The sequence below is a fragment of the Perognathus longimembris genome, chromosome 28 (genome assembly GCF_023159225.1).
Source record: "Perognathus longimembris pacificus isolate PPM17 chromosome 28, ASM2315922v1, whole genome shotgun sequence".
NCBI lineage: Eukaryota > Metazoa > Chordata > Mammalia > Rodentia > Heteromyidae > Perognathus > Perognathus longimembris.
In genome coordinates, this window is record NC_063188.1 from 4,600,074 (window position 1) to 4,627,768 (window position 27,695).

A 27,695-nucleotide genomic window follows, 5' to 3' on the forward strand; every position below is an offset into this window, starting at 1 on the left:
GAGCATATAAATGTCTTTCAGAGTATGGTCTATTCTATAAAATCAAGCCCAAGTGGACACATACATATATCAATTACGAAAAAATATTATTGGACTATAATAAAATTCCATTTTTACATTAATGTAATTCTTAAATTTCTTATTTAAATGTTATTGTAAAGGTGATGTACAGAGGGGTTACAGTCACACAAGTCAGGTAATGAACACCTTTCTTTTTCAGTAGTGTTACCCTCTCCCTCATTTTCTGCCGATTTGCCCACCAACTGTCATTCTCCCCAGCCAAGTTGTAAAGTTTATTTCCAATGTAGTGTCTCATGAGTATCACTGTAGAATTGGTTCACCTTTTGTCCCATTGTTAAAATTCCATTTTAAAGCATTCTAGTTTAATAGAAATGCCATTTTCCTATGGAATGAACCATAAGTCTAATAACTCAAAGGTACCATGAGTCCTACAGAAGTAGTTGGCACATAAACATTTTTTTCTAGAAGTCTTTAGAACATACTCTAAAGGCAGTCTTTCCAGTGCAATTAAGCTATTTTTTTTCTGAACACATTAAAACTGTTGGCTAAGAGATATAGTCTAATATCCCCCATTGCTTGATAACAGTGTCTGTTTCTCCCACAAGTGTTAATTCCCTCCCCTCCTAGGCACCACAGGATCTGACAGGTAGGTATTCCTTTGCAGAACTGTAGCCCTCTGATTTCTTCTTCAACCTTATGTCAAGTGTTCTTCCTTCTCTTCTGTATGAATATATCCAATGAACAGATGGCTACATTGGACAACAGATACTGACAGTTCTTGGAATTCCTTTATTGTTTTTGTAACATACTGTCAGGTTAGTAACGTGACTTCCCTTTATGTAAAAATGGATTCAAATTCACTTTATTTCTTACCTACTCTTTACTGTAAGTCTTTAAGGTTCACTGACCCATCAGTTGCCGAAAGAAAAGTCTTGCAAGTATCTTATTTCAAGCATCCCAAGCCATGCCACACCCAAACAAATGTATGGTCCAGGATTTCACAAACCTACTTCCTCTGGCTCAGGTAAGGGCCTTGAATGGACACCACAAAGCAAAACAAAAATACACAGATAGAAAATACAGTAAGCATATTCATTTATATATTTGTAGTTTTTCAATATGTTTAAAAATAAAACAATACAGAAAATGAAATTATATCAAACATTCTTGTCTCCATTTTTGGCACTGTCTACCCTGTTCTTCATTGCTAATCAGAAGTAAGAATTTATTATTTTCTTGTTTCTTCATGTTTTTCCCAGTATTCTTCATGTGCTCTTTTGTGTCAACATGCAGCTATCTCATTTATAACTCTCTCTCTAAATTAATCAGACTTGACATGAATGCTGAGCATTAAAGAGCTGCTAGTTCTAAATCCTGATTTACTTCAAGGAAATGTGAATATGTTTTTCCATAATCAAAAATGGTAGCACATATTCCTAAACGAGAGAGGACATAAAGGAGGTAGTGACAGGCTTTGAATGCATGTGAGGGTTCCAAAGTAACTCTGTGGTTGTTTATTGAAATTCTGGCTCCAGAGGTGATTCAGTGTGGAATCCATGGTGCGAGGCAGCTCAGGCATTATTGTCTTCATGGTTGTTTGTGTCATTGTTTCACCCTCTTTCACCACTTCTTTTTACTTTGGCTTATCTTTCTCTGGCCTTTCTTACCCTACCTGCTCTGGGGAAGGCAGGGGGTTGTATTATATTCAGTTGCCCAAGGCTGATCTACCACCCCTAATCTTGTCCTGACCCAATCTGTCCTAGGTTTATCCCATACACACACACACACACACACACACACACACACACACACACACACACACACACACACATATATATATGTATGTATATATATATTATTTTTTTTTGCCAGTCCTGGGGCTTGGACTGATGGTCTGAGCACTGTCCCTGGCTTCTTTTTGCTCAAGGCTAGCATTCTACCACTTGAGCCACAGCGCCACTTCTGGCTATTTTCTATATATGTGGTGCTGGAGAATTGAACCCAAGGCTTCATATAGGAGGCAAGCACTCTTGCCACTAGGCCATATTCCCAGCCCCCCACATATACATTTTAAAAGATGGTCCAGTTACACCTGCAGCAAGACTACAAAGAAGTATTCTATCTTCTACATTAGGAAAATGTCACCATTTCTTGTGTATGCTCATTATATGTCGAGAATTCTTTTCCAAGTTCAAGTCTAATATAACCTCCTGGATTCTCATAAATGGCACTTTTAAAAGGTGTTTTATTTTCCGTCAACTATATGCAAGGTAATTTCAATAACTACTTAATTTAAAACAATATTTTTTTCAGAAATAGTATTCTTAATTACTTTTAAACTAAGGAAATTAATGCCCATAAGGAGTAGTTTATAATTGACAATTTTAAGCTCAGTCTGTGTTTGTGTCTCATAAAATCCTTTGATCCATATGCACTCACTAATTTTACCCCCCACAGGCTTAACCTTTTGGCCCCTGCCTTTTTCCAATCTGCACACCCACAGAGCTCTGGCCTGAGCAAGGAAGCAGGACAGCAACTATCCACAGGCAAAGCCTGCTTCTCCTGCTCTCTGACACTTTTTGTGACCCCATGCTTGTTTTCGCACATAAACTTGAGTGTGAGTGTGAGCCTCCCTTGTGTTATACTTTTCCTTCTTACTTGCAGAAGACGCCCGACTAGAATCAGATTAAACATACAAGTAAACATATACAGGGTCATATGCATATGTAAATAAATGTATTCGCTTAAGTATGGTATATTCAGTGGAGAATTCTCACACCAAATGAGTAGTACAAAGCTGGTACTTGACTGATCAGGGACTCCAGGGGTCAAGGTAAAGGGGATTGGGGGCAGATGAATGAAGAGAATAAGGGCAGGAGAACATGGTCATAACATTCAATGTACATATGTAAAAATGAAAATCGGAAAACTTAAGAGTATGTATTGGTGGTGGGAGAGATGGGGGAAATGATTTTTAAAAAGCATAACACTGATCAAAATGCATTGTACTTACAAAGCGACATGTTGAATTGTAACTCTTTTCAACAACTACTTAAAGACACTACAAATATAATTCTAAAAGTCTGTTGTCAAAACCTCTGCCTCAGGACATGATTTCATTTTGAAACAGGATGGTTATAAATGTTCATTAGTTAAGAGAAGGCCCTACTAGAGTAGGGTTGTCACTTAATTTTAAGTGGCTGATAGCCTTATAATATGGGGAAGGGTAATAACAGAGACACACAAGGAGAATGTGAACACAGAGGTTGGGGTGATGTTGCTACAAGCCAAGGCATGCCCAAGATGGCTAACACACCAGCATAAACTGTAATAGAACACATTCTCCCTCACAGCTATCAAAAGCAACCAACCTGCCAACACCCTGATTTCAGACTTGGAGCCTCCAGAACTGGAAGACAATAAATAACTACTTGATGTCTCCCAGTTAGTGTTTTTTTTTTTGTTACAGCCACCCTATCAAATAAATACACCTCTTTTCTGAGTCAGGTCTTGGTGTCATCAGGATGAGTGTAGACAACCATTACGATATGTGCAGGTTTTCTAATGCTGATATTTCTACTCCAGCACAACTCTCCTGTGGAATTCCAACTTTTTTCTTTCTTTTCTGATCTGTCTGAGGAAACTTGGTGTTAAATAAAACTCTCACCAAGGAAAATGAATGCATGTCTGCTTTGTATTTATATGGAAATGTGCCAAGCTCAGTGTACAGCTCCTAATAAATTTTTTGGTGAGGTGGGCTTGAACTCTGGGCCTGGGTGCTGTCTCTGATGTCTTCAGCTCAATGCTAGCACTCTACCACTTGAGCCACAGTGCCACTTCCAATTTTCTGGTGGTTCACTGGAGATAAGAGTTTTAGGGACTTTCATACTAGGGCTGATTTTGAACTGTGTCTCTCAGATCTCAGCCTCTTGTGTAGCTAGGATTACAGGCATGAGCCACCAGCACCCAGCTCTACTAATTTTTCTTTTTTACTAAATGAATGAACAAGTAAAAGGAAATATATTTTCCTGCCTAAGTTCAGTGATAAATGAAGGTAAAGATATTCATTAATATATTAAGTAGTCTACTTAATCAATAAACATTTACTAAGTGCCTATGTCATTCCAGGTTCTATATTTGGTACTAAGAAAAAAATAAGACAAAGTACAAGCTTTTAAGAAATTTATAGCATGAAAAGTAAATTAACAAATTGCCATGGGAACATTCTTAGATTGACTTGGGATGGGAAGCAAAATGAGGCAGTTGTGTTCCAATTGGGCCTTGAGGCATGGAAGAAGAAATATTTTGCACTTGGGAAGTTCAAATACACATGACCCAAGCGGCACTAAAGAAGATCCAATGGGACATACATGGAAGAGTAAGAAGATTATAGATGCAGCCAACCTTAGACCCATGGCTTGTTCATGAGATGTTGGCAAAACTGGTCTACAACACTGGCATGAAAACAGTCAGACATTCTGCTCTTTGGGAAAGCTGGGAAATAAGAACAAGAAATGTACTCACTGCCATACATATGAAACAGTAACCCCTCTGTACTTCACTTTGACAATAAAGGAAAAAATAAATAAAAATAGACTACAAAAAAAGAATCAGATTTAGATGAGTGTCTATGTTCTAAGGTACAATTCCAGCTTCATGACAAGGAGATCCTTGAAGAAAGAAATGGACAACAGAGAGAAGTATGTGAATGCTAAGCTCATAAAGAACTGATGAGATTTTCAAAAGGAAGCATTTATTGTTTCTCTTATTATAGTGTATTGTCTCTTGATATGATTAGTTATCAGTCTCAGTTATCCAAAACTGGTATGAAATAAAGCGTTTACGCAGTTATGCTTCATTGATGTCAGCTAGGGGAGCATGAAAATCTCCATGAAGGTGGGTAATAGATGTGTAAATCAGGACTCAATCACTCTGTAATAGAAATAGTCCCACTGAAAATATGCTTGTTGAACACAATCACATAGAAGCTAAAAGGAGGGAGAGAGGGGAAAAAGGGAGAGAGGAAGAGGATAGAAGGTTTATTTATTTAAAATGGTAATAAGTAGCAATTTTTGTAATTTTCTTTTCAACAGTAGTGCTGTCAGAAATACTCTCAAGAAAGTTGTGACCAACATGTTTCAATAATTTTCTTCTGTTCTGATTAATTGTTCCTGTGTTATTGGAAGGTGTGGAGCTCCTATTGTGATGCTTAAAGAACAAATTAAAACAACAAGTTCCTCTTCTGAAACATAACACAAGGAAATACCCCTCCGTCATAGTGATTTGGTTAACAATGTTCTTTTTAAGCATACTTGCTATATTGATGAAAATTTTTCCATCATTCTGAATTTGCTCTCTGAAAGGAAGTGAATAAAAATGGACAATGCCTTACAATTTAATATTTTAGTATTTCATTGTTAAATCAAGTTAACTTTATTCACAGAGAAAATAGCTCCTATTTCTCTCAACATTATAATCATTGGCATTAGCTCTACTTTAGATGTCATAGGAATGTCTGGAGGCATATTTTCTTCCCCCTGTACTGGCTTCATTGAATAAAGATAAAATGTTGTACATGAAATATTGACACAATACTTTTAATAGCCAACATTCCTGTCAAGTAGTTTGAAGAAAAGGACAATATATGGATATTTTCTTTCTTCTTTCTGATTCAGTAAGAGATCTAGAGTTTTCCTATGCACTTAGCAGGATTTATCCACCAATACATAAGCTATTCTGGAGGTTTTGCCTTATACATACATACACAGACCCATGCACACACAACACACATCCTTACAGATATGATTACTATTTTATGTGTGGCAGCATAAGAGCAAATGTACTCTACTGGGGAGATGACATACTTCTGTTGATTCCAGGTCACCAGCTCAGCCTTTCATTCAACAGTGTCTACATGGTGACTGGTTGCCTCTTATGCAAGCCACATAGTCTCACCTTGACAAGTATGCCTGTACTATAAGAAGAGTGAGTAGCAGCATATATTTAAGCAGGAATGTGTGGGACAATGGGAATTAGTTGAAGAAGGGCATTGCCTTCTCTGTAATGTTTATTTTTTAAGGTGAGTGAATCACATATTACCCTTTCCATTAAAACCTAAAATAATGGATGGAACCAGACCATCCAAGAATTTAAAACTATCACTTTGGAGAAGCAATAGACACTCACATTTGTATGATCTTCTCACATTATAATATGATTTAATAGGAGATTTTAGATAGTCCTGAACAAGAAGCCAGACATGTACTTTCTTATCTTCAGATTTCAATGACAAAGCCACTGAAAGTGGGAGGGTTAATTGTGTGGTTCCTACTGTCACCCAGTTAAGGAAAGCCAACACCAGAATAAGAAGACAATTTGTCCACAGCTAAGTGGAGTTTTGTTTTCTACTATTAGTCCTTTCTGTCTTAACTAAAAAGTATTTTTCAGTTCTGTTAATCAAGATTATGAGGAGATTCTCCTAGTGTTAAGAGTAAAGAAGCGTTGTTAAGGCTTTTGGAGAAGAATTTTGTAACTTACCATTATTAAATGACAAACAGATAAATCATGGTTTTATGACTTTCTAGCAAACAATGAAATAGAAGGCCACATGTAGGAAGAACTTTTGGAAAAGGAGATTGTACGGAAGATTTACAGATTGAGGAACCCATGGGAAGTACTTGGAGCACTTTGAGACTCTGTCTTCCAGAATTTACGTTCTTGCCACTATTTTCATAACCTTCCCAATGAACACTTACCCAAGGAACTATAAAATAAAAAATGACAAGGAAACAAAATGGTAAAAAAAAAATAATCTAAAATGGCATTGTCTAACAAGGTAGTCACTAGTCAATCAGAATGCTTGAAAAGTGACTCATCTAAATTGACAAGTGCTGTAAGTACAAACCGCCCTTAGGAAAAATATTAAAACACACCATTAAGGATTTGATACAAGACTTTAGGTAAAAACAATATTTTGCTCAGTTCATTTTCCTTTAGTTATTTTTCAGGTCAGGTTTTATGATCTTGCCTTCTCCTATTTATGCCTCCTGGATAGCTTGGATGAGAACATGTACATGAGATGTGGGTTTCACCAACGTTTGCCTAGGTTGGCCTCAAACTGTAAACTGATATCCACCTCCTGAGAAGTTGGGATTATACAATATATATTCTGCTTTTCTTCTGTGGCCAAGAGAAAACTTAAACATACATGTGTGCTTGTGTGTGTGGCTTATATTATATTTCTACTCAGTAGTGGTAGTCTAAAAAGGGAGAGTTTCTAGGCCTGCTTATTAAACCACTTCGAACTTAAACAATATTGATTTCAGCGCTCTGCCTCTGGATAATTACAGATTTTGTGCCTTTGGGTATATTGTAATAAACTAAAGTATGTGGTTGTGTTTTAATGTCTCCTTTTCTCTGTTCTCCTTTGTCCTGATTTCTTCAAAGTCAATTTCATGTCAACCTTGGATACATATGCCAATGCTTATTTTTGTGACTGCTGTATTGTCTAATTTCACACTGTTGATCGATAATGTGTTAAGAATTGAGCTCAGTTTGTATAATAAATTGAGTATGCTTTTACTCAATGCACCATATGGAGGTACAATGTATATGATGAACATCTGAATGCTAAGACTCAATTTAGTTTCACTGGTGCATAGTAAACTAGTAAAACAAGTAAAAAATATGCCAACATCACAGTCCTTCATATTTTAATGAGCATGACACATAGTATGGTGGTTATATGTAAGCTAGTAATGCCCTCTCTGAAATAATCAAAGATTCTAAGCAATATTTTAGTGAATATAATGTCCTTTTATACAATAAAGGTGTTTTTCATGTATAGAAACCAAATAGAATTAAGTAACTAGTGGGGCAATTCACAACAGCATGTTTAAGTGGCAACATCTTGCATTTGTGATGCCTCTGATGTCTGTTTGTTCCCAAGGTGCTTATAGTAGCTGGAAATAATTTGATTAATTTGATTCGCATAAGCCATTGGCAATGTTTTACTACCTATCTAACATCTATTTCACACATTACTTGTAGAATTCCTCAGTTAACTGATATTTTCTCGAAAATTTGCCAGCCAATTTGTAGCAAAATGAAACTTCTTTTTGGTGTAAAATAATCATTGATTAACCCATACTGTTGAAGCCAGATGAATCAGCAGCCTGAGAGGCTGATACCATTTGCATGTTCTGATAGATGCATTTGCTGGTGGGCACCTGGACATACATACAAGAGCACAGGCCCATTCTCTGCAGCACTTCACACCACTGTTCCTCAACACACAGTGCACTCACCAACAAGAATATAGTGAAATGAACAATTTACCATGATTAGTTTACTTTTATTTCCAAATTACAGATTCAAGAATGACTGAAGGCTAATGTTTTTTGAGTACTATGTTCCTATTGATCTATATAGCCATTTACATGTTCAATTAATACTAAAAGTCTAATACAATTTATTATGATGGAGAGCAAAGGTCAAATAGAGAGATTACACTCCAGAAAGAGATGGAATTGTCATTGAATCTATCTATTATTGCTTCAGTTCATCATGTGTGATCCAACGCATGTGTGATCCTTTCTGGGAAGAAAGGAGATAATCTATATCAGCTATTTCAAATTCCATAGTATGTCCCTATATTGAACATTGTGCTACAGTCTATGCTGTATTGTACTAGACAGAGATAAGAGACTTATACATAGTAACTCATATATATTGCATGTATATACATTTCATACTGATCTATAATTAATGGCCACCCAACAGGCTTACTTGCCTCAATGTAAGGAGATGGAAAGAACTTGCCCACTTCTGGCCAGGGTAGAAAACTCTGAGGAATGGTGGGCCTTCTGCTACTTTTCTCCCCACTTCAATGTAGCTACATACAGAAAAATTGCTACTTCCTGCAATCCCCCAACACCTATAATTCATCTTTGTCATCTCTCTGAGGAAGGCTTTCCACACATTACATATTCCATCCAAGTGTAGGTTGGCTAGAGGGATTGCACTCCAATAACGGATAGCATTGTCACTGAATCTACTAACACACTCTACAACTCTTTCTCAACCTCATTTATTCCACTTTGGTAGGAGTGTTTATACTTGCTTTTCTCCCATACAAATGACTAATTTATTGATACATAGTATATCAGTTTTCTAGAGGTGCTGCAAAAATTATTCCAAACATGAATTTCAGTTCTGAAGATGGGAAGACGGTAATGTTTCTTACTAAGGTGAAAAATCAAGGTGTTAGCAGAACTGTATTCTTTTTGAGGGTCCATATAAGGCCCACAAAATGATTTTGTACATGATGGGACTAACATGCATGTTTTCCATAGGTTTTTCACCATGGGCTTGTGCTCATCTGCCTGTATTAATTTCATATGTCCTGTGAATGATGACATAAATATCCAAATGGACTTTGGAGAATTTAAAATTTCCCAATCTCCGTAGGGGCTGTAGGGGAGAATCCATTTCACTTGCTTCTAAAAAAGATTTACTTGGCTGGTGGTGTTATCGCCTCACCTTTGAGTCTTTTCTCTTTTCTACTAGTGTTCTCTCTCTCTCTCTCTCTCTCTCTCTCTCTCTCTCTCTTCCTTCCATTTTCCCACTGCCACCCTCCCTTCTTTTCTCACTCCTCTCTATTACCAAATTCTCTCCTCTTGTCTTCTTTCATTAGGACCCCTGTAAATATACTGGGACCATCAAGACAATCTAGGATAATCAACTCAGCTCAAGATCGTTAACTTAATCACATCTACCAAGTCCTTTTTGCCTTGTAAGCTAATATAGTTATAATAAGAAGAGACAGAGAAAACTTTGAAGGAAGCATTGTTTTGCCTAATAAAGCCCAATAGTGTACTCATTTTGATTCTCCTAGTGCCTAAAACCATGGCATTATATATTGTAGGGATTCAAAATTCTTACTGAGGTGAATGAAAGATGGTCTCTTGATGCTTCCAGAAAACTATTTAGAAAAGCACTTCACACATGAATTGGGCCCAATGGGTTGACGTACAGCAGAGCCTGAGGACCTGTGGCAATCCATACATACATGCCCTGTTATTTAATGCCATGAGAGCTGAAAAGGAGCTGTTTCAGCTATCTAAAGCTCAACAGTAAATATATGTGGAGATTGCTGTAACCCTCAAATAAGATAATGTGTGAGAAAATATTTGTTGAAGATAAATTACTTCATACATGCAATTTATTCTCATCATGGTTAGTAGAACAAGAAGAAACAATGAATCTTTGAGAAGGGTAGAGAACAGAAAAGATTCCACTTAGAGATGTGAGGTATTATCACTCAGTAAAACTAAATAAAAATAACCATCCAAAACTGGCCCTCATAACATGCTTTCCATTCATATTCTAGTTGCTGAAGAGACTGACACACGACATTTAAATTACTTCAAATAACTAGATGCTCAATTGCTCAAGATAAATGGAGCACACTTGCCCTCTTACATTTTCTTTGAACATAACAATCAAAGAGGGATTCATCATGTTTACTTATTACAGTGCTATGAAATTTGTGGTTACTCAATTTATAAAACCCTAAACATTAACCCATCCATTTTATTGATTAATAAGGTGGTTCAGTGACATTACATCAATAGAGATGGCAATACATCTTCCAACAAAAGCAGAATTATCTAGGAAGGTGCCATATACCTGCAAAACACTTTATTGTAGTTCAAACCAGGAATGTGAAAACAGGAGATAATTGAATGTGAAACAGGCTTCAATCAAAAGGTCTTTAGAAGGGACTGAGCGCAAAGCTGTCATTTTGCATTATAGAGAAGATATAGTATAAAAAGGGGAAGTTAGCTGCCCAACATTATCCACCTGGTTGGTGGCATGTCTTGGACTAGAGCCCAGGTCACCCAACTGTTAATTTAGTGCTTTTCCTCTCTGTATCATCATTTGTGTTTCCTGACCCCTGTCTAATGCTTATAGCTTTATGTTCCATAAGACAAATGGAAGGTGAAAGAGGAAGTGGAAAAGCATTTTTTACTCTTGTGAGTTTTCAACAGGATGTTGAACAGATACAAGGAGTTTGAAAAGTTTCCTTTAACATGCTCATGAATCTCTAAAAACCCAACAAAAGTTTGCGTCTGCAAGCAATCCACTCCATGTGAAAAAGCTGTCATATTCCAGACTGTGCAGAATGAGTTTAGGAAAGAAATAACTTGGAAGTTCTCCAAGGAAAACCTATTGCTTGGCACAAGGCAGAGAAAGTTATTAAATAAAGAAAGTTGAAGAAACTAAATGGCCATGTGATTGACAGAGTGCTTTCTTTGTAGTTGGTAGTTGCCATACTGTCTTGTAGACAAAACCTGAGGCTATTAAACTGATGATATTGCAGAGTATTGAGGTGCACTAAATGCTAATAGGGGCAGAGGCCTGCATGCAGATATACATCTGCAATATATGGATGTGACAGATTTATATTAGAATACCACAGAATACAAGAGGTCACAGGAATGATGCAGTTCAATTATCCAGTCCTTCATTCAATATGTAAAAATCCTCTTTCTGACAACTAGTAACATTAATATCCTCACTATTCTCACAAGTTGGCCCAATGATTTTTTATACAGAGCCATGACTGTGTAATAAAGGACATAATATTGAATCCCCCCTTTGCTCTAGATCTAACAATTGATAGTGCTCAGATTTGTATTTGCTGTCTTTGTTTTCTGTTGTTGTTTTCTTGCACCACTCTGAGGACTCTGGTTTTTAGGATCCTGAAGTGAATTCAAATATTCAATTGTACTGTTCTGTCAAACTGACTCAGGAATGCTCTTTACAATATCACTGCCAAAGAATATGGGATGTCAGACTCAGGAGTTTTTCCATACGTATCTGCAGATGGATGAAGCTTGGATAAAACATCTCTAGTGTTCTATCTAGGGATAGTAAAGCCCTCTGAAGTGTAGTTGAAGATGGGGGTTTTGTGCAACAACTGTAACAGTTTATCAGAATGAAGATGAAGTTACGTTAGTCAACACTAACAAAAATCAACAAAGCTAGGAGGTTATCTAATTCGGAGCACAGCACTCTTAAGACCCAACTGCTGATAGTAAGTTACTACAAAAGACGCTGCCCGAACCACAGCCTTGTGTACAGACACAGGAAACATAAATTAAATGTGATTTCTACTCAGAAATTGCCTGTTCATCCTCAGAATGATACTGCACTTGTTATTAATTACTGAGGCCCCCAAACTACTGTTTTAAATTTTATGATGAAATTATCTTCATTTTTGCCTTTACAAACATCCTTTATCTCATCAACTCCTATGAATATGCCCTTAGTTCATTATGGCACACATACTCCCATTTATAGTCTAGCTTGAATAAATATCCTAACTCTTTGGGCAATGTATCCATTTCTTGACAATATATAAATTGTACAAAATGATGTGTATCATTGTGAGTGACGTTTTATACAAATCAGTTTGTTTACTGAATATTCATTCCCCATCTGTTCATTTTCTCTTCCTCCTTCCTTCAGTCCTTTCTCATCTCTAAACTGTTCGTCTTCTACTTTCATGTGTCCTTCCACCTGCTAGATTTTACTTAAGAGAGAAATTGTGTGTCTTTCTGAGTCTACCTTACTTTGCTTAACATGATGATCTCCAGTTCCATGCATTTCTCTGTTTTTTAGAGTGACTGTTCTATCACAGTTATATCACCAACAAGCTCAGTAACCTCAAGCATGGAGTTTGTACACACTAGAGAATTTCCAGAGTTCTCATGAACTCTTACTTCATGGGATTCTATTTCATTCATTGTTTTGCAACTTCTACTCCCTTCTGGCCCTGAGCCAGCGCAGCTCCTGCAATGTTCAGAGCAGGTCACTGCCAACCTTACTGATTTCATTATTATCCAAGCTAATAGAATTTGGCTCATGCAAGTCAGCTTTACCCTAAATATCTCACCAATGGTGAAACTGATGATAATCCAATATCTAAAATGTATGTTGCCATGAAGTGCAACATGTCCAAGATACAAGTACATACTTAAGCAGTGACTACATTTCAATCTTTATTGGTTGGAGTGGACCAGTATTACTAGTAGATTAACTCTCAGTTTTGCAGGTATAATGACTACCATACTGCAATTCTAAGTCAAAGTGTATCCTATTTTGAATTCTACATTCCCAATCTGCTGCCTAGTATAAATATTATACTATATGATGTGTAAATATTAAAATTTAACTTTGACAAGTTGAGTCAGAGTCTTTGGAATTCTGCCAAGAATTCTAACACTTTTTCATTATTTCCCAAGAAAGACCAATTTAAGAAATGCAAACCAGTTCCAATTCACTTCAAAATTTGGCTTAATGTCAAAGAAATTTTAATGAAATTCTGCTTAAGCATTAAACATGAAGGTATTTATTTCATTATTAAGTTAGCATTCAAATTCAATAAAAATTAGTTTAGGGTCTTTAATGACTGGGTTCAAAGGGTAATGAAATTCACAATGATGGCTGCATTTATATGGAATCTCTTTTCTCATGACATAGGGTTTTAATAGACGCTAAGAAGAAACATTATTAAAACGTGCCTTGTCTGGTCTCTCCTTTTATAGAGGCATAACTCTGGCATATGCATAGGCAAAACCTGAACCATAGCTGATCTAAGCCATGGTGGAATGCTTTGTGGTCTCCTAAAACACAGAAGGAGGCTAGTCCTATGAGAGGCTGCTCTAAGGCCAAGTTGCTTTCCTCTCTATTACCATTATCTCTAAAATTTTATAATAAGAGAGACTGTCATAAATTCCTAGATGCTGGCCCACTTACTTCCTCCCACCTACTCCTTATAAATGGTGTTATGAGTAAAAAAAAAAATTGAAGTCCTGGGCTGCAGTGTAGCTCAGTGGCAAAGCACTTGCCTAGCAACGTTTTGCGTTTGATCCCCAGTACCCAAAAAGAAAAGACAAAAAAAATTGAAGTCCTTAGCAATGGAAACAACCTCACAAATTGATGTAAAGTTGCCTAGTTCCTTTACTTTTTTTTTACACTAGGCCCAGTGTGTGGCAGCCTCTTTGGATTATTCTTCTTTGCATTCTCCATGTAAGTACTGAATTGCCTGAATGTAAAAGGGTCTTGCTGTATGTATCATCCTTGGACACAATTGATAGCCTCTCTCTGAAAACTTCCTTAAACAAATGTTATATAAAAATGGGAGATGTCACTTTCATGGATTAAATCATAAAAAATAATCAATATAATCTCATTATGTTCTTAGACTGAATGGAGTTTTGATTCACTCAGAGTATTTTTTTTAGTGGTGATTACTAGGTAAACCAAATTCCATGAAACCTTGAACTTCAGCATAAAAGAAAGAACCTCAGTGTTCTTAGTAGAAACTTGTGTCAACATGGAAAAGTGGTAATATATGAGGGAATGAGAAGAGATCTGGACATTGACAGATAGCTGGTAACAGTAAGCGCCTCTGTGACAAGTGAAAGAAGGAAAGATTATGAAACCCATGCTAAAATGGTCAAATGTCCGTGAAAAAGAAAAACAAGTTAATCATATGTCTTCCCATCTCCTCATGGGTTAAGAGAACCTCAGTTCACCTAGAATCTTCATCACTGTGCGAAAGAGTCAGGCTGAAGTAGAGAGTTGCTCTACAGCACTGGGAAAGGGCCTTTACAGTTATTAGAAATGACCATTCTGGAATCCTGTTTCCTAGTAGCTTTTCTTGTCTTTGGGTTGTGTGAAAAAAAACTATACATGAAGGCTGGCTCTCTGGCTGGAGACAAAAATTGCCATAGAAATTGCAGGAAAGGTCATGCATCTTCAAGTCATATTCCTCCAGTAGAAGGAAGTACCCAAGAGAAACGTTCAAGCCATTCGATGCTTCAGAGGTGGTAGTACTGGTACAGAGAGCAAGTTGTCCTGCCACCCAGAAGCATTCACTGGAGTCTCTACCTAGATGACCATCAGGAAGAGAATCTTTGAATAAAGCATAAAATTATTTCTATAAATACTCTGCTTTACAATTACATAACAAAGGCATATGTTTTTGTTGTATCTCCCCGGTCACTACTCCCTCAATTTACCCAAAAAACCACAAATAAAATCACCCTCATGTGGGCTTCTGTGCATTTCAAAGCCCATTATGGGGCTTTATGCGTCAGAGAAATAGCTACCTAGTGGTCCATTTTGTGTAACCTGTTCCTACTTCAAGAAACTTCATCAACTTGCACAAAGGTCTTTAAAGAAAATCAAACTAACTGTTAATCCTGACCAGGGAGGCCATGGCAACTGTCCTGGAAAGGGACATTCTTGTACTCCCAGAGAAACTTGGAAATATGGAATGTGTCAGCTTCAAGGGAAACTGAATATGCTCACAATGTACTTCAGGAGTCACTTGAAACAGCTGGGGATATTTTGTCCTTAAAACACATAAGAATCGGCAGTTGCAAAGTTCTTCACGTTCTGAAGGGAAGACTAATAATGACAGAGCAGGAAGCATACTGGGGAGAAAGTCCAAAAGGGAGAGCTCCACTCTATCGAAAAGTACCACAGTTGATTCAAATATGACAGTGGTATCAATACCAAGTAATATTGGGAAATTGCTCACATCTAAATTTCTGACTTTCAGGCATGAGAAGAATAGTGTGAGCCATCTTCCCTTGTAGAAGTTCCTATATACTGCAGGAACAGTTTCCCTGCTATTTTGACAGGGTCTAGTATTTGGCCCCTATGCCCAGCTCTCCCTACACAAAGAGAACGGTAATACATCATCACAACTCAGCTGTGATGATGCAAACAGCATTATCTAAGCATCAAATTCTATAACAACGTGCCTTTTGTCTTAAAAAATACATAAGGAGATTTTAATTAAATTCCAAAATTACATAATACCAACTGGAAATTAATAAACAATTTGTTTTAATCAGTTAATAGGAACATCTTAATTATGCAATTATTCATATATTTCACTTTTGAAAGTTTTGATTCATTAAAGTAAGCCCACAATTTCCCAATCAAAAGCACATAAATTTTAGCTCAGATTTTAAGAATGTCAACTGTTGTTTTGTTGTATACACCATTTTATAACACACACACAATATTTATAGTTGAAAGTCCTATTAGAGGCTAATAGTGTCTCCTCATTTTACACATAATCACCTTTTTCTTTTACCCCTCCTCACACACATCCACAAAATTGTTGCTATTCATATTTTTGTGTGCCGGTATTGGGGCTTGAATTCATGGTCTTATGCTCCCGTTTAACTGTTTTGCTAAAGGCTAACACTCTACCACTTTAGCCACACCTTCTGGGTTTTTGCTGGTTAACTGGAGATGAGAGTCTCAGCTCTGATCTTGCTACTCCAACTTCTTCTTAATTGCCTCTTCTCTGGACACCATCTGCTCCTGTCCCCTAAATGAGGTAGTCCTTAGGGTGTGTGTGTGAGAGTGAGTGTGTGTGTGTGTGTGTGTGTGTGTCTGTGTGTGTGTGTTCTCTTTCTAACATGGCGACCACATTTTGGTCACCTCAGCTAATCTCTGGGTCTTGGGAGGTACTCTGTACTTTACATAGCAATCTACTAAATATTTCATGACACTTCCCTGAAGTTAAGCCTTAGAATTTTATCAGGTTGAAGGTCAATTCTATATGGCGTTCCATGATTCCAAATTTATATTACATACATTTATTGCATCCTTGAAGTACCTTCAGTTATGTTTCTCATTTATTTATTTGATTTCACCCCAGCTTGATATTAAGGTTTAATCTCTGCTTGCATCCCTCACTTGTTCTTTTTCCCCATTATTCCCTTTATCTATGCTATATAAACATTTTCTGGTTATTTTGCCTTGCAATCATATCCATCACATCAGTTTCCATTGCTATGGCCTTAATTCAGTTTTCCATTACATTTCATTTATGAGTATTACCACAGACTCTTCTATGATTTTATGTTTTTTTCCTAGGAGAATGCTCATGATACTACCTATCCATGTTTCTAAATTTACCTCATTCTTCTCTTCTAAACATCTCACATCTATCCCAATCTTTCTAATGTCCTGTTTCTGCCAGTGTGATAGTCTTTAAATATGGAAACACTTTCCTTCTACATGTCTATATTTGAATGCAACTGCTTCTATTAAATCTTCTCAGTGATCCAGCCTGGACTTCCTATCTGAACCATGTTGAAAAATAATCCCCAAAAGGTATGTATACACTGAGCCTTTGAATGGGATCTCACTTGGAAATATGTTATTTGAAGTTCAGATGTGATGAGTTCACATCTTGATTTAGGACAAGGCTTAAATACAATGATTTGTACCTTTATGATAGAAAGGTAGAGAAAGATTAGAGACACACAAAAAGGTACGTGAGTATAGAGTTACCCAGTAGACTGAAGCAACCCATGAGAGAAGGACAACGTGAGAGTATAAGAAACCAACAAAAAGAGGAAATGATTGTCCCTTACAGTTCCCAGAGTTTGCATGAACCAGACAGTTTGATTTGGGACTTTTGGACTTCACAACTGTGAAAGAGAAAACTACACATTATTTAATACACCAGTTTTGTGGCAATTTGTTATAGATTTCCTATGAAGCTAATTCATGCCCCCTCTAGCTCAGAAATATTTCCATTGAACATCATTGACATTTATTTCAGTTATACATTCATATCGTCCAGTCCCAATAGAGCACAGACCTTGGCACATGGTAGATGCTCAGTTGGCAACTATGAATAAAGGAAGGGGGAAAGAAAGAAGGTAAAATGATACTTAGGCCTGTGTGAACAGAGTGAAGTGAATTGGGCACAAGCTATGAAGCAGCCTGGTCTGAGAACGAGTAACCCATAAAGATTAATTATCACAGAACTAATGTTCTAAAACAATATCACCTGATATAAACATTTCAGTTTAATATGTCTGGGGTTATAAATGAATAACATTAGAAAAAAGAGTCTGCAGAAAATGGTTGGCTTGTCTCAGCACTACCAATATTTCCAAATGTGTACTTTCCTAAATATTAATAAACTAAATCCACTTATTTTTTCTTGGACTAATATTATAAAATAAAATAATCAGAGCTCATTAATATAACCCACGCACCTCTGTTTTTATTCAAGTTATAACAGCCATAATTACCTGTGGATGGTTTTCCTGAAGAATTAAATGACTGATGGGGGTTAATGGCTCTCTGGTTTCTCTGTGGGTCATCAGTTCCCTTGAGTCTGTCATTAATCTCCATGATATGCCCTGCTTAAACAAGTCACCGATGATAATGATCTCCGGTGTTTAAAGTGAACTAATACATTCTCTTTTGTCCTTCTAAGTAAGTCAGCAGGCTAAGAATCTTCTACCTTTAGAAACAAAGACTTTTTTTTCTGATATAGGAAATAAATGGATTTTTTCTTTCACACACACACACACACACACACACACACACACACACACTAATAATACTAGAGAAATGAAAGAAAGGAAACTAGCATCTGGAATCTTTGATCACCAATCAGTCGGAGGAGAAAAGATCAGGCAGCACTAGGTCACTAAATGAAGTATCTTCCAGTTGATGGGAGCACAGATGTGACTGATAATGAGACTGATTGAGGTACATGTTTTTTTGCAAGTGGAAAGGGTAACCACTCTCCTTGTTCTTTCAAGTTTTCTTTTGCTCCACTAACCATTTTTTGAAGGTGGTTATGGGTAAAAGTCAGTACACACACTATATCTGTCACTGACAAGATAACAACTCCACAAGTCACATTAGTCTCAGAACATGTCAGCATGCTAAACAAGGAACAAACACATCAATCCTATACCCCTGGAAGATCATTCAGTCAAATGTCTAGAAATCAGAATTCATGGTTCATGGCAGAGTTTGGCTACTGGGCTTAGAGGGCCAAGTTAGTTTTCCTGTCTTTGGAGTAGGCTACCTCTGTGGACAAGCAAAACATGCAGGAATCACAAATTATTAAGACAAAGGCAGTAAGGAATGACAAGGAAATAGGAAAGAGAAATCCTGAAGAGATGAATATACCAGAAGAGACACTGTATCTAATTTGCATGCAATGAGTAAGAACAATGGACAAAATGGGGCTGATAATCAGACATTCAAAATGTTGAGAGTAGTTTTCTTATGTTCTCTTTTACTTTGCTGAGGGCTGAGTATAGACAAAATTTCAGACATCCTCAGGCAGTTATAATTCCATTTTTAGGCGCATCAGCATTTCTGAACACAATTTTAAGACACAGATAATTTCCAAATATAAAAAGGACTGCCATCATATTGGGGGAAATTGGATGTGTGACAGAAATTTCAGTTCCTGTCTGGACCTAGTCTGTCTTTAGGCAATAGTCAATTACTTTTCTTATGTTAAAAAGTAATTGAATATTATTTGGCCATTGTAAATGTTATTGATGTTTAAGCAATAAGCAAACAGTATTGAATAATAATATGTATTTTGAACAGTCTAGTCTTATTTTCTTCCTGGTCATAATTTTCCTTCTATTTTATTTTCTTTTTGGCAGTACTGTGTTTAAACTCAGGACCTCGCATTTGCAGGCAGATGCTGTATCACTTGACACACACATATCCTTCAGCCCTTGATCATTCTTCTATAGTAAGTATAACTACATATAAATGAAAAATACATAAATCGGCTGGAACTTATCCTCTTGTGATAAGCATGGTAGCTATGATCTCCAATTTATGCAGGGATAGAAAATAAAATAATATTGATAGTATTATTTTAAAAGTAGGGAAAACTATGCTGATACTTCCTAAGAAAGACTCAACATTACCAACTGATAAAAGGAAAGAAATACTGTTTATTGGAATTTTATCAGTGTTCCCTGTATATATTCTATTAAGATGCATATTAATAAATTAATAAAATTGGGCTGTTTTAGAAAATAAAAACCATATTGTAGTATATTTTAGTAGATTATTTTCATTTTGTGGGTACAGGATGAAAAAGCTAGGTGTTAAAGAAGATAATGGAAATTAAGACTGCTGGTGAAAAGTTTAACAGTGGTGACAACGAAGAGAATGTGGCTCACAAAACCTCTGAAGATTGGAAAAACCTTCACTGGTGAAAGATGTATTACTCAGCACTTAAAAATTGCTCACCAAATCAGAAATTTTAAAGATGGTCCTTTTACAAAAATAAGCTCATGCTATGTTACTTATCATTAACTTGCAATGTCTAGAGCTACTGGTTCAGAAACATCTTAAGAATTAAATTAAGTGTGTGGAATTTGTCAAATGGCACTTACAAAATCACATTCTGAATGTAAAACTGCCAGCTTATCACAGACCTTCTTTTCACCCTGTAGGCTTTAATGGCACCCAGGTTGAACAAGTTATGAAATCTCATAGTCAAAGTAGCAGAGTCTACCAAAGAAGCTGGATTAATAAAGAGATGCTCACACTTGGGACTGTGAATTTTTTATATATTTAGTCTGAAGTCCTTCTATATCTACTTAGAAAAAAAGACTACACTCACACACAGAGAATTCATTATTCTCAGCTTTGTTTGCTGATGCTAGCAGATGAGCCATTAAGTCAGTAACCCCAGGGGTGGAATAATGAAGGATTATGAGAAGCTATACGAGATTGTATATAGGGCGATTTGTGGAATCTTCTAAAACGCCCAGTTTGTGGGACTTTTGAAGAAGAAAAGCAGGCCATAGTAAGAGAAAATATTGAATTTATGGAAAAATGAAGGAGGAGGTAACAAGTTGGATAAGAAATGTACTCACTGCCTTACATATGAAACTGTAACCCCTCTGTACTTCACTTTGACAATAAGGAAGAAAAAAAAGAATGTATGGAAGAACAAAAAGACAAGAAGACAATCTATTGTTCCTGAGTCCTTGGGTATTTCACTGTAACATTCTTTGACCTCTAACAGGTTGAGGCATAACTTTACTCAGTGAGTTGTAATTGAAGCATTGGTAGGCTTTTAATCCATCACACAATGGATCTAGGACCAGAAATGAGACATAAGATGCAATGAAGTTTCAGTCTCCAAAGTTCAAAGACAATAGAAGGAAAAAAGGGAAAAGGTAAGAAAGAGAAAGTTTTTGTGCTTGTACCTTGGATGAACTAAAAATTCTTATGTTCGTTCCTTTCATGATGAAAAGCAATGTAAAACAACAATTTGAAATTGAAAAGCTTTACAACATAATTCAGAGGAACTTTGTTTTACTTCTTCTGGTAGTTAATGTTTTTAATAACCAAATATGATAATAAATTGCAGATACATAATTTGGGGTATGATTCTTTTATGCTGATTTTAGTAAGAAGTTATACATAGGAAATATTTTACAAGAGTAAATGTAAGAAGACTAAATATGAGTAATATTTTGAAAATAGAAAATCCTTTGAAAATGTTGAAACCATCTGAAAGCATACTAATTAATAACAATAAACTAATTTGCATAATCATATTTATTTAAAATTAATTTTATATACAGTAAAGCTAAACAAGTGACCAGAACTTTAGCTGGGCCCTGGGTAGCTCATGTCTGTAATCCTAGCTAATCCTAGCTGAGATCTGAGGACTGTTGTTCAAAGCGAGATCTTACAAACAAAGTCATGAGAGCCTTATGTCTAATCAACCAGCAAAAACTGAAAAGTGGAAGTATAGCTCAAGGCATAAGAGTGCCAGACTGGGGCAAAAACAAGTAAAGTATGCGAGTAAAGTCATGAGTTCAAGCTCCATTACTGGCATACAAAAAAAGACAGACCTTTGAGATGCAGTAAAGTTTTGCTCATGATAACATCTCAGTTCTTACCTTTACTTAGTAGTTAAAAGAAACCACATCCCAAGAGAAACTTAATGAGTTCTCCCACATCACAAACAGTCATTAAGTTGTGCAAGTAGGAGCACAGTCTAGGTCATCTGACTAGGCCATAAATGATTTGTTAATGAATCAACCTGACCACTGTAATAGACATAATAGAATTTTAGCAAGACACCTCAGGTTGTTATGATCTAGAAGTTCAAAGGATGCAAAGGTAGACAAGGAAGGGAAGAACAAGGCATTTATTCTCCCTTCTGTGTGGATGTGTCTACCTAGAAATAAGAAATTAGATTTGTAGACTTGTTTTATACCACCAGACATCTGGATGAAAATGGAAAGTCAGTATACAAAACCCTAGATATTTACAAATACATGTTTTCATCTAAATATTGGATCCATAGACAGAGCCTTAATGTAGGTAAGTGGAAAACATAAAATTACAAATCTCCATGATTGGGTGAATTATTGCCTTTGGTTGGGGAGGGAACAAGGGTAGTATGCTCAGTATGCAGGAAGCATTTTGAAATATTTGCTGTGATGGATATTTTAAAACTCTTTTTAGACATACACAGAATGCAGAAATTAACACAAGAATGTCTTAATTGGGCCTATTTTATATACAAAAGAATAATGGGCTAAATGGGTTGGGATGAATGCCATATTTATCCTTTAAGGGAGGAAAAGACATGATGATTCACAGGCAGCGAAGCCAAGAGCACTGGGCCCTGTCATGAGTAGAATAAAATATATCTCCTTTCATAATATTCTGCCTTCTAGTCCTAAAAAGCCCCCTATAGGCACAACTGAAAAAGAAATGTGAAATTATTTTCATTTCATGTACAGTCATTTTCTTTTAGGGATTATGATGTCAAACCACAATACTGTTTTGAGAAGGCTATATAAGTTTTAAATCACCCAGAAATGATACTCACAATGGTATATTCCATTCGAAATCTTCTCAACTTAAAAAAGAGGAAAGAAAGTTTAATTTCTGACATAATTCCTATCTTCAAGGAGTATGGTGGCTAACTGGGCACAAGTGGTCCCTATCTGTGATCTACTGAGATGACTAAAATCTGAGAATCAGTGTTTGAAGCCAACCCCAGGCAACATAGTCCTTGAGACTCGTTTCCAATTAACTAGCAAAAGATCAGAAGCTGAACTGTGGTTCAAGTAGTAGAGTACCAACCTTAAGCAATAAAGCTAAAGGACAGCACCTAGATCCTAAGTTCAAACCCCAGTATGGACACACACAAAAAAGAGGCTAGGGGCAAAAAGATTCTTCCAAATGGTGCATCAACTATAGGGAGTTGGCTCTTGACTTTTTTGTGTATAATTGCATTTTGTCCTTCCGACTATTCCATATTTACTCTCTTAACATTGCTTTGCTGAGGCTAAAATTGCATTAAATTTTTCCGAATGGTAATCTTAGGAGAAAGGAGCAGGAGTGGATTATGCCAAGTGACAAAGAACATATATGTTTGCTATAGACATTAAAAAATTAAGAACCTGAAATATTTGGAACTGAGTGAAAGAAACACACTGACAGAAATACTTTCATTTTGAAAGAAAGATGTCAAGTGTCAGAAATACTGTAAATGAATTTTGTGTGTTCCCTTTCCTTCTTACAAAGAGCACCCATTGTGAAAAATAATTATTCCTTTATTATATTTGCCTAAGAAAGATAAGAATGGATTTTTGGAGGCGAAAAAAAAAAGAAAAAACAAAAGAGAGTAGAAGGGAAAAGACAGAAAAGAGGGCGAGGTGAGGGGTGGGAAGAAAGGAGAGAGGAGAGGACAATAAACAAGATACAGTCTTTTACAGTAGTTTAGATTCTTCTGACACTGAAGAATGAATGGTCTTCCCAATTCCTACTGATGAGGATGAGGAAAAGGTGCATCTCATCTATGCTTCCTTGCCAAGCAGGGATCACTCCTCTGGAGAGGTGAAACATGGAATACCATATCTAATTTCTTTCACCTCTAGCAGTAGATTTATAAATGGAATTAACAGACTGCTCTCACTCAAAAGGCCAATTCAGTTTTCCATCAACTTCTACAGTAATATGAGGAATTTCAGAAAGATATAGCAAGCTAAAAACAGTGTAACTATCGGTACATTTGTTTGTATGTCATGTTATGTTTTTCCAGAGTTGTTTGTAAATTAAACTACCATCAATCTTCACACACACTTTGTTATTAAGACCATAGATTATAAATTATTTGTCTTCATTTCCAGTTGATCACCAATTGGTAATTTGTCTTAAAAATTCAGTTCTCTGTCTCTGAAGGCTCACCAGCATCTTCATTAACTGCTAATAAATTGCCAACACTTACATATCTATTTAAAGGACTATGCTCAGATTTTCTTATGTCAAGATTATTGAGTTAATGAATCAGTGTTGAAGCACAGGACTAGTTTTATTAGGACTACAAAAATGAATAAGAGATAAATCACTCAAATTAATTTGTAACTGCCAAAACAGAGGTACAAAGCCCTGAAGAAATGTGACACAAAAAGATTTTACTTTTGGCTAAAGGATTTGGTCTAGTTTGATAGAAGAGTCAAGGGCTTAGATCTTGACAGATAAGCTATACAGAGCAGGAAAGGTATTTCTGAGAAAAATTATCATGAAGCTGTGCAGTAGAAAACAAAGATTAGCTTCCAAGTTCAAGTCCTTGACCTTGATTTTGAATGGGACACTGTGACATAGAAGGCTGCACCATTATTGAATTCCTGTAGGCAGAGTGCCCTTCGAAATGCCATTCCCACTGTGTCTTGAGTATTCCATTGAAAACGTAGGATGAAGGGTCTCTTTTGCCTAGTCAAAGAAGGTGCCAATCTTTATACAAGAATTTTATATTCATTTTCACCCACTTTCGCAGTTCTTTCTAGGGATGGCATCCATAACCCCTCACAAATTGTGCACCCTAGTGCATAAAAAGAGACCCATTTCTTTTTTTTTAAGAGACCCATTTCTTAAGACTATTCCCACCAAGACCTCCCTATGAATGCCTTCAAGATTTTGCACCTGCATTTGGCTAATTGCCAACACAATAGGCCACTTGAGCCTTCAGAATTAGAGATTTAACCATGAGTATGGCACTGCAATGATAAAGGAAAGGCTGAATTCACACTTCTGATTTCTATGGCTTAATATATTAGAGGAGATAAAATGGAGGCAGGCGATAATGCAGCCTTAAACGATCCTTATGGTCATCAATGAGACTCCTGGAAACAGCCTCTCCAGTTAAGAAAGTGGAGAGAAAAACCGTCTTAAAATGTGCCATGGGATCATTCTTAGAGTCTCCAAAGGCAGCTTTGCCATAATTACAGTGATTATTTTGTAACTTCTCTGAAGGATAGACCACCTTCTTTTTCCCTTCCCCTACTCTAGAAGAGCCAATTAAAAGAGACAAAAGAACCAAACAATGATTCATGAAGGCCACATTTTCCAAGGTCTCTAAGTAACCTGGGAATTTTCACCAATTGATTCATACACATTTGTGCATTGGTTGGCTTCTCTTATTAATCAGAAAATTCCTTTGGACAAAATGTCCTTCCCCGCTCTGGGTTGCTTGTGTTTCTTTCAGTTACTTGGCTGCCATGAGAGAATAATCAACTCACAGAATAAAACTCTCAGTTTAAAATAATCTACAGACCTATGACTAGTCGAGTGACAATGCCTGTTTTACTTTGAAAGTCACTAAAAATATTTCCCTTATACATGCAGTCTCTATTTTTAGAAGCATCTTCATTTGCTAAGATAGCTGCATACACTTTCCAATTTGGCAAAAGCAATAGTAATAGCATCCAGTGGAAAATATCCTATTGGGAAAGCAATGTCTTTCAATAGCTTTGGTAGAATACTCTGTATTGAGAACATCCTTGGAAGAAATTATAAAGACCCCCTTACAAATGCAGTGAACAAGGAGATGGTGCTTTGTTAGGAGAGGTTTCACACATTAAGAAGGAGGGGGTATCTCACTATAAATAGGATTCCTTTTTTAAAAGGCCCAGTTACACACATCCCCATTTTTAAAACTATAAAAGGTGTCTAGCTTACCATAGAACTTGCATAAACTTCCAGATGGTTTCACAATCATAAAAACGAGCCAGTACATCATTTTCTATGGCAGACAGAAGGGACTTCGATATGTAAGCTTAGAAATTAGATGTCAATACTTTCAAATGGTATAAACTGCCTGATTAATAGCATGGCAAAATAAATATCAGAACAAAAGGTCCAAAAATTAATCCCTATTCACACACATTGTTATCAAGAAATATGTACTTACGGCATACTCGGTGTTAAATGCTGAGTGGTGAGCATGACAGTGTGAAACGTATGGACTCTGATTGAAAGATTATATTATGTGGAGAAATAAGAACTATTGGCACATACAAATTATCAACCAATTTAGACACCCGAAACAACTTACAAGTGGCACAAATTGTAATAACTAGAGGGCTCAGAGTGGGAAACATGGCCTACAGCTGGCAAGCAAGAATTCATGGAGGGATGGAAAACAGAGCCTCACAAAATGTGGCATGGGTACTAGGTAAATAGAGCCCACAAGGACACAACGAGTATCTGAACCTGACTGAAGAAATGTAACCTGAGGGAAGAAAAAGAAAATGAATATGGGAAAGAAAGTAATTTCTGTGTGAAAGGAGAGCACCATGGAAAGTGTAAAATAATGGCTCAGGAGTTCACACTTCTTCAAATAGCTTAAGAAAGAAGCGATTTATGCCAGAAAGTGTTGTCACCCAAGGAGGGAATAGAATGTCAAATGGGTTAAAGGAGAATGAACAACAAAAAAAGAAAAGGTATAATTATCTGTGATCAATGGAAGACAGTAGTAGTGGGACATACTAAGTAAATTAAAGGTCATTTAATAAAACAAGATGACAGAAGAAATTTTGCAGTTTCCTATACTGGTGTTTAAAAAACGTTGGGGAGAATGGTTTCACTAAACCACAGGGATAGAAATATTAATGGGAACATGGAGAGGTACTTTAGCCTATGTTTCTATAGATGAAGAAGCTGAGTCACAAGAAGATTAATCTTATGTACGACAAGCTGAATAATGTCGTCCTCGAAGATGGCCACATCCTAATGCCTCACAGCTGTGGACATATTGCCTGACAAGGCAAATGGACTTTACAGATATAATACAGTAATGAATCTCCATATGAGGAGATTATCTTGGATTATGCTAGGTGGGCTCAATGTGATCACAAGTCCCTATCCAAAGAAGACAGAGGGATCAGAGCCAGGGAAAGAGATGGAACAGACATGAGCAAAACAATCAGAAGGATGCAGAATTAATGGCCAAAAAATTGCAGATAGCCTCTAAAAGCTAGCATGTGAAGGAGTGGAATTCTCCCTTACAATCTCCTGAAGGAATGTAGTACTGTCAGTCCAGTTTTATTTTAACCCCTGGGACAGTAAGAATAAAGTAGTCCTGTATTAAGCCACTAAGTGTATGATGATATGTTACAAAAGCCCAAGGAAACCAGTGAGTTATGCATCTATAGAAATGCAGTTTTCATGTTTCCAGACTTACTACTCTGACCTCTAGACCATAGTGAATGAATTCAATATTTAATTTTGACAAATTGCATTGAGACCCATCCAGAAGCAGCGGCAGCAAGCCATCTTCCCCTCAGAGAGCATCTTTCAAAATCTAAACACCTACTGAAAATGCTCACCTGCCAAAATCACACCACTCTTAAGCTGTCAAGTTCAATAAATTGGAAGGCCACATCATAAGAACTCACTATGGAAAAAGATCACACTGCCTAATGCAACAAGTAATTACCTAGAGCTTCCTTTACCTATGAGCACCTGACCCTGAATAT

General features: G+C 36.6%; 1 protein-coding gene across 9 annotated transcripts in view; it reads right to left on the reverse strand.

Moving 5' to 3' along the window:
* Nucleotides 1-27,695, reverse strand: part of Aff2 (AF4/FMR2 family member 2) — a 471,554-nt gene that overhangs the window by 331,621 nt on the left and 112,238 nt on the right. The window contains exon 1 of one of the 9 annotated variants that reach the window (XM_048336767.1): nucleotides 25,897-26,563. The exons of the other annotated variants lie outside the window; for them this stretch is intronic. Within the exon in view, the coding sequence (XP_048192724.1) occupies nucleotides 25,897-25,910 (14 nt within the window). The 5' untranslated portion in view covers nucleotides 25,911-26,563. Of the gene's footprint in view, nucleotides 1-25,896; nucleotides 26,564-27,695 lie in introns of those variants that run through there. 9 annotated transcript variants of the gene reach the window in all.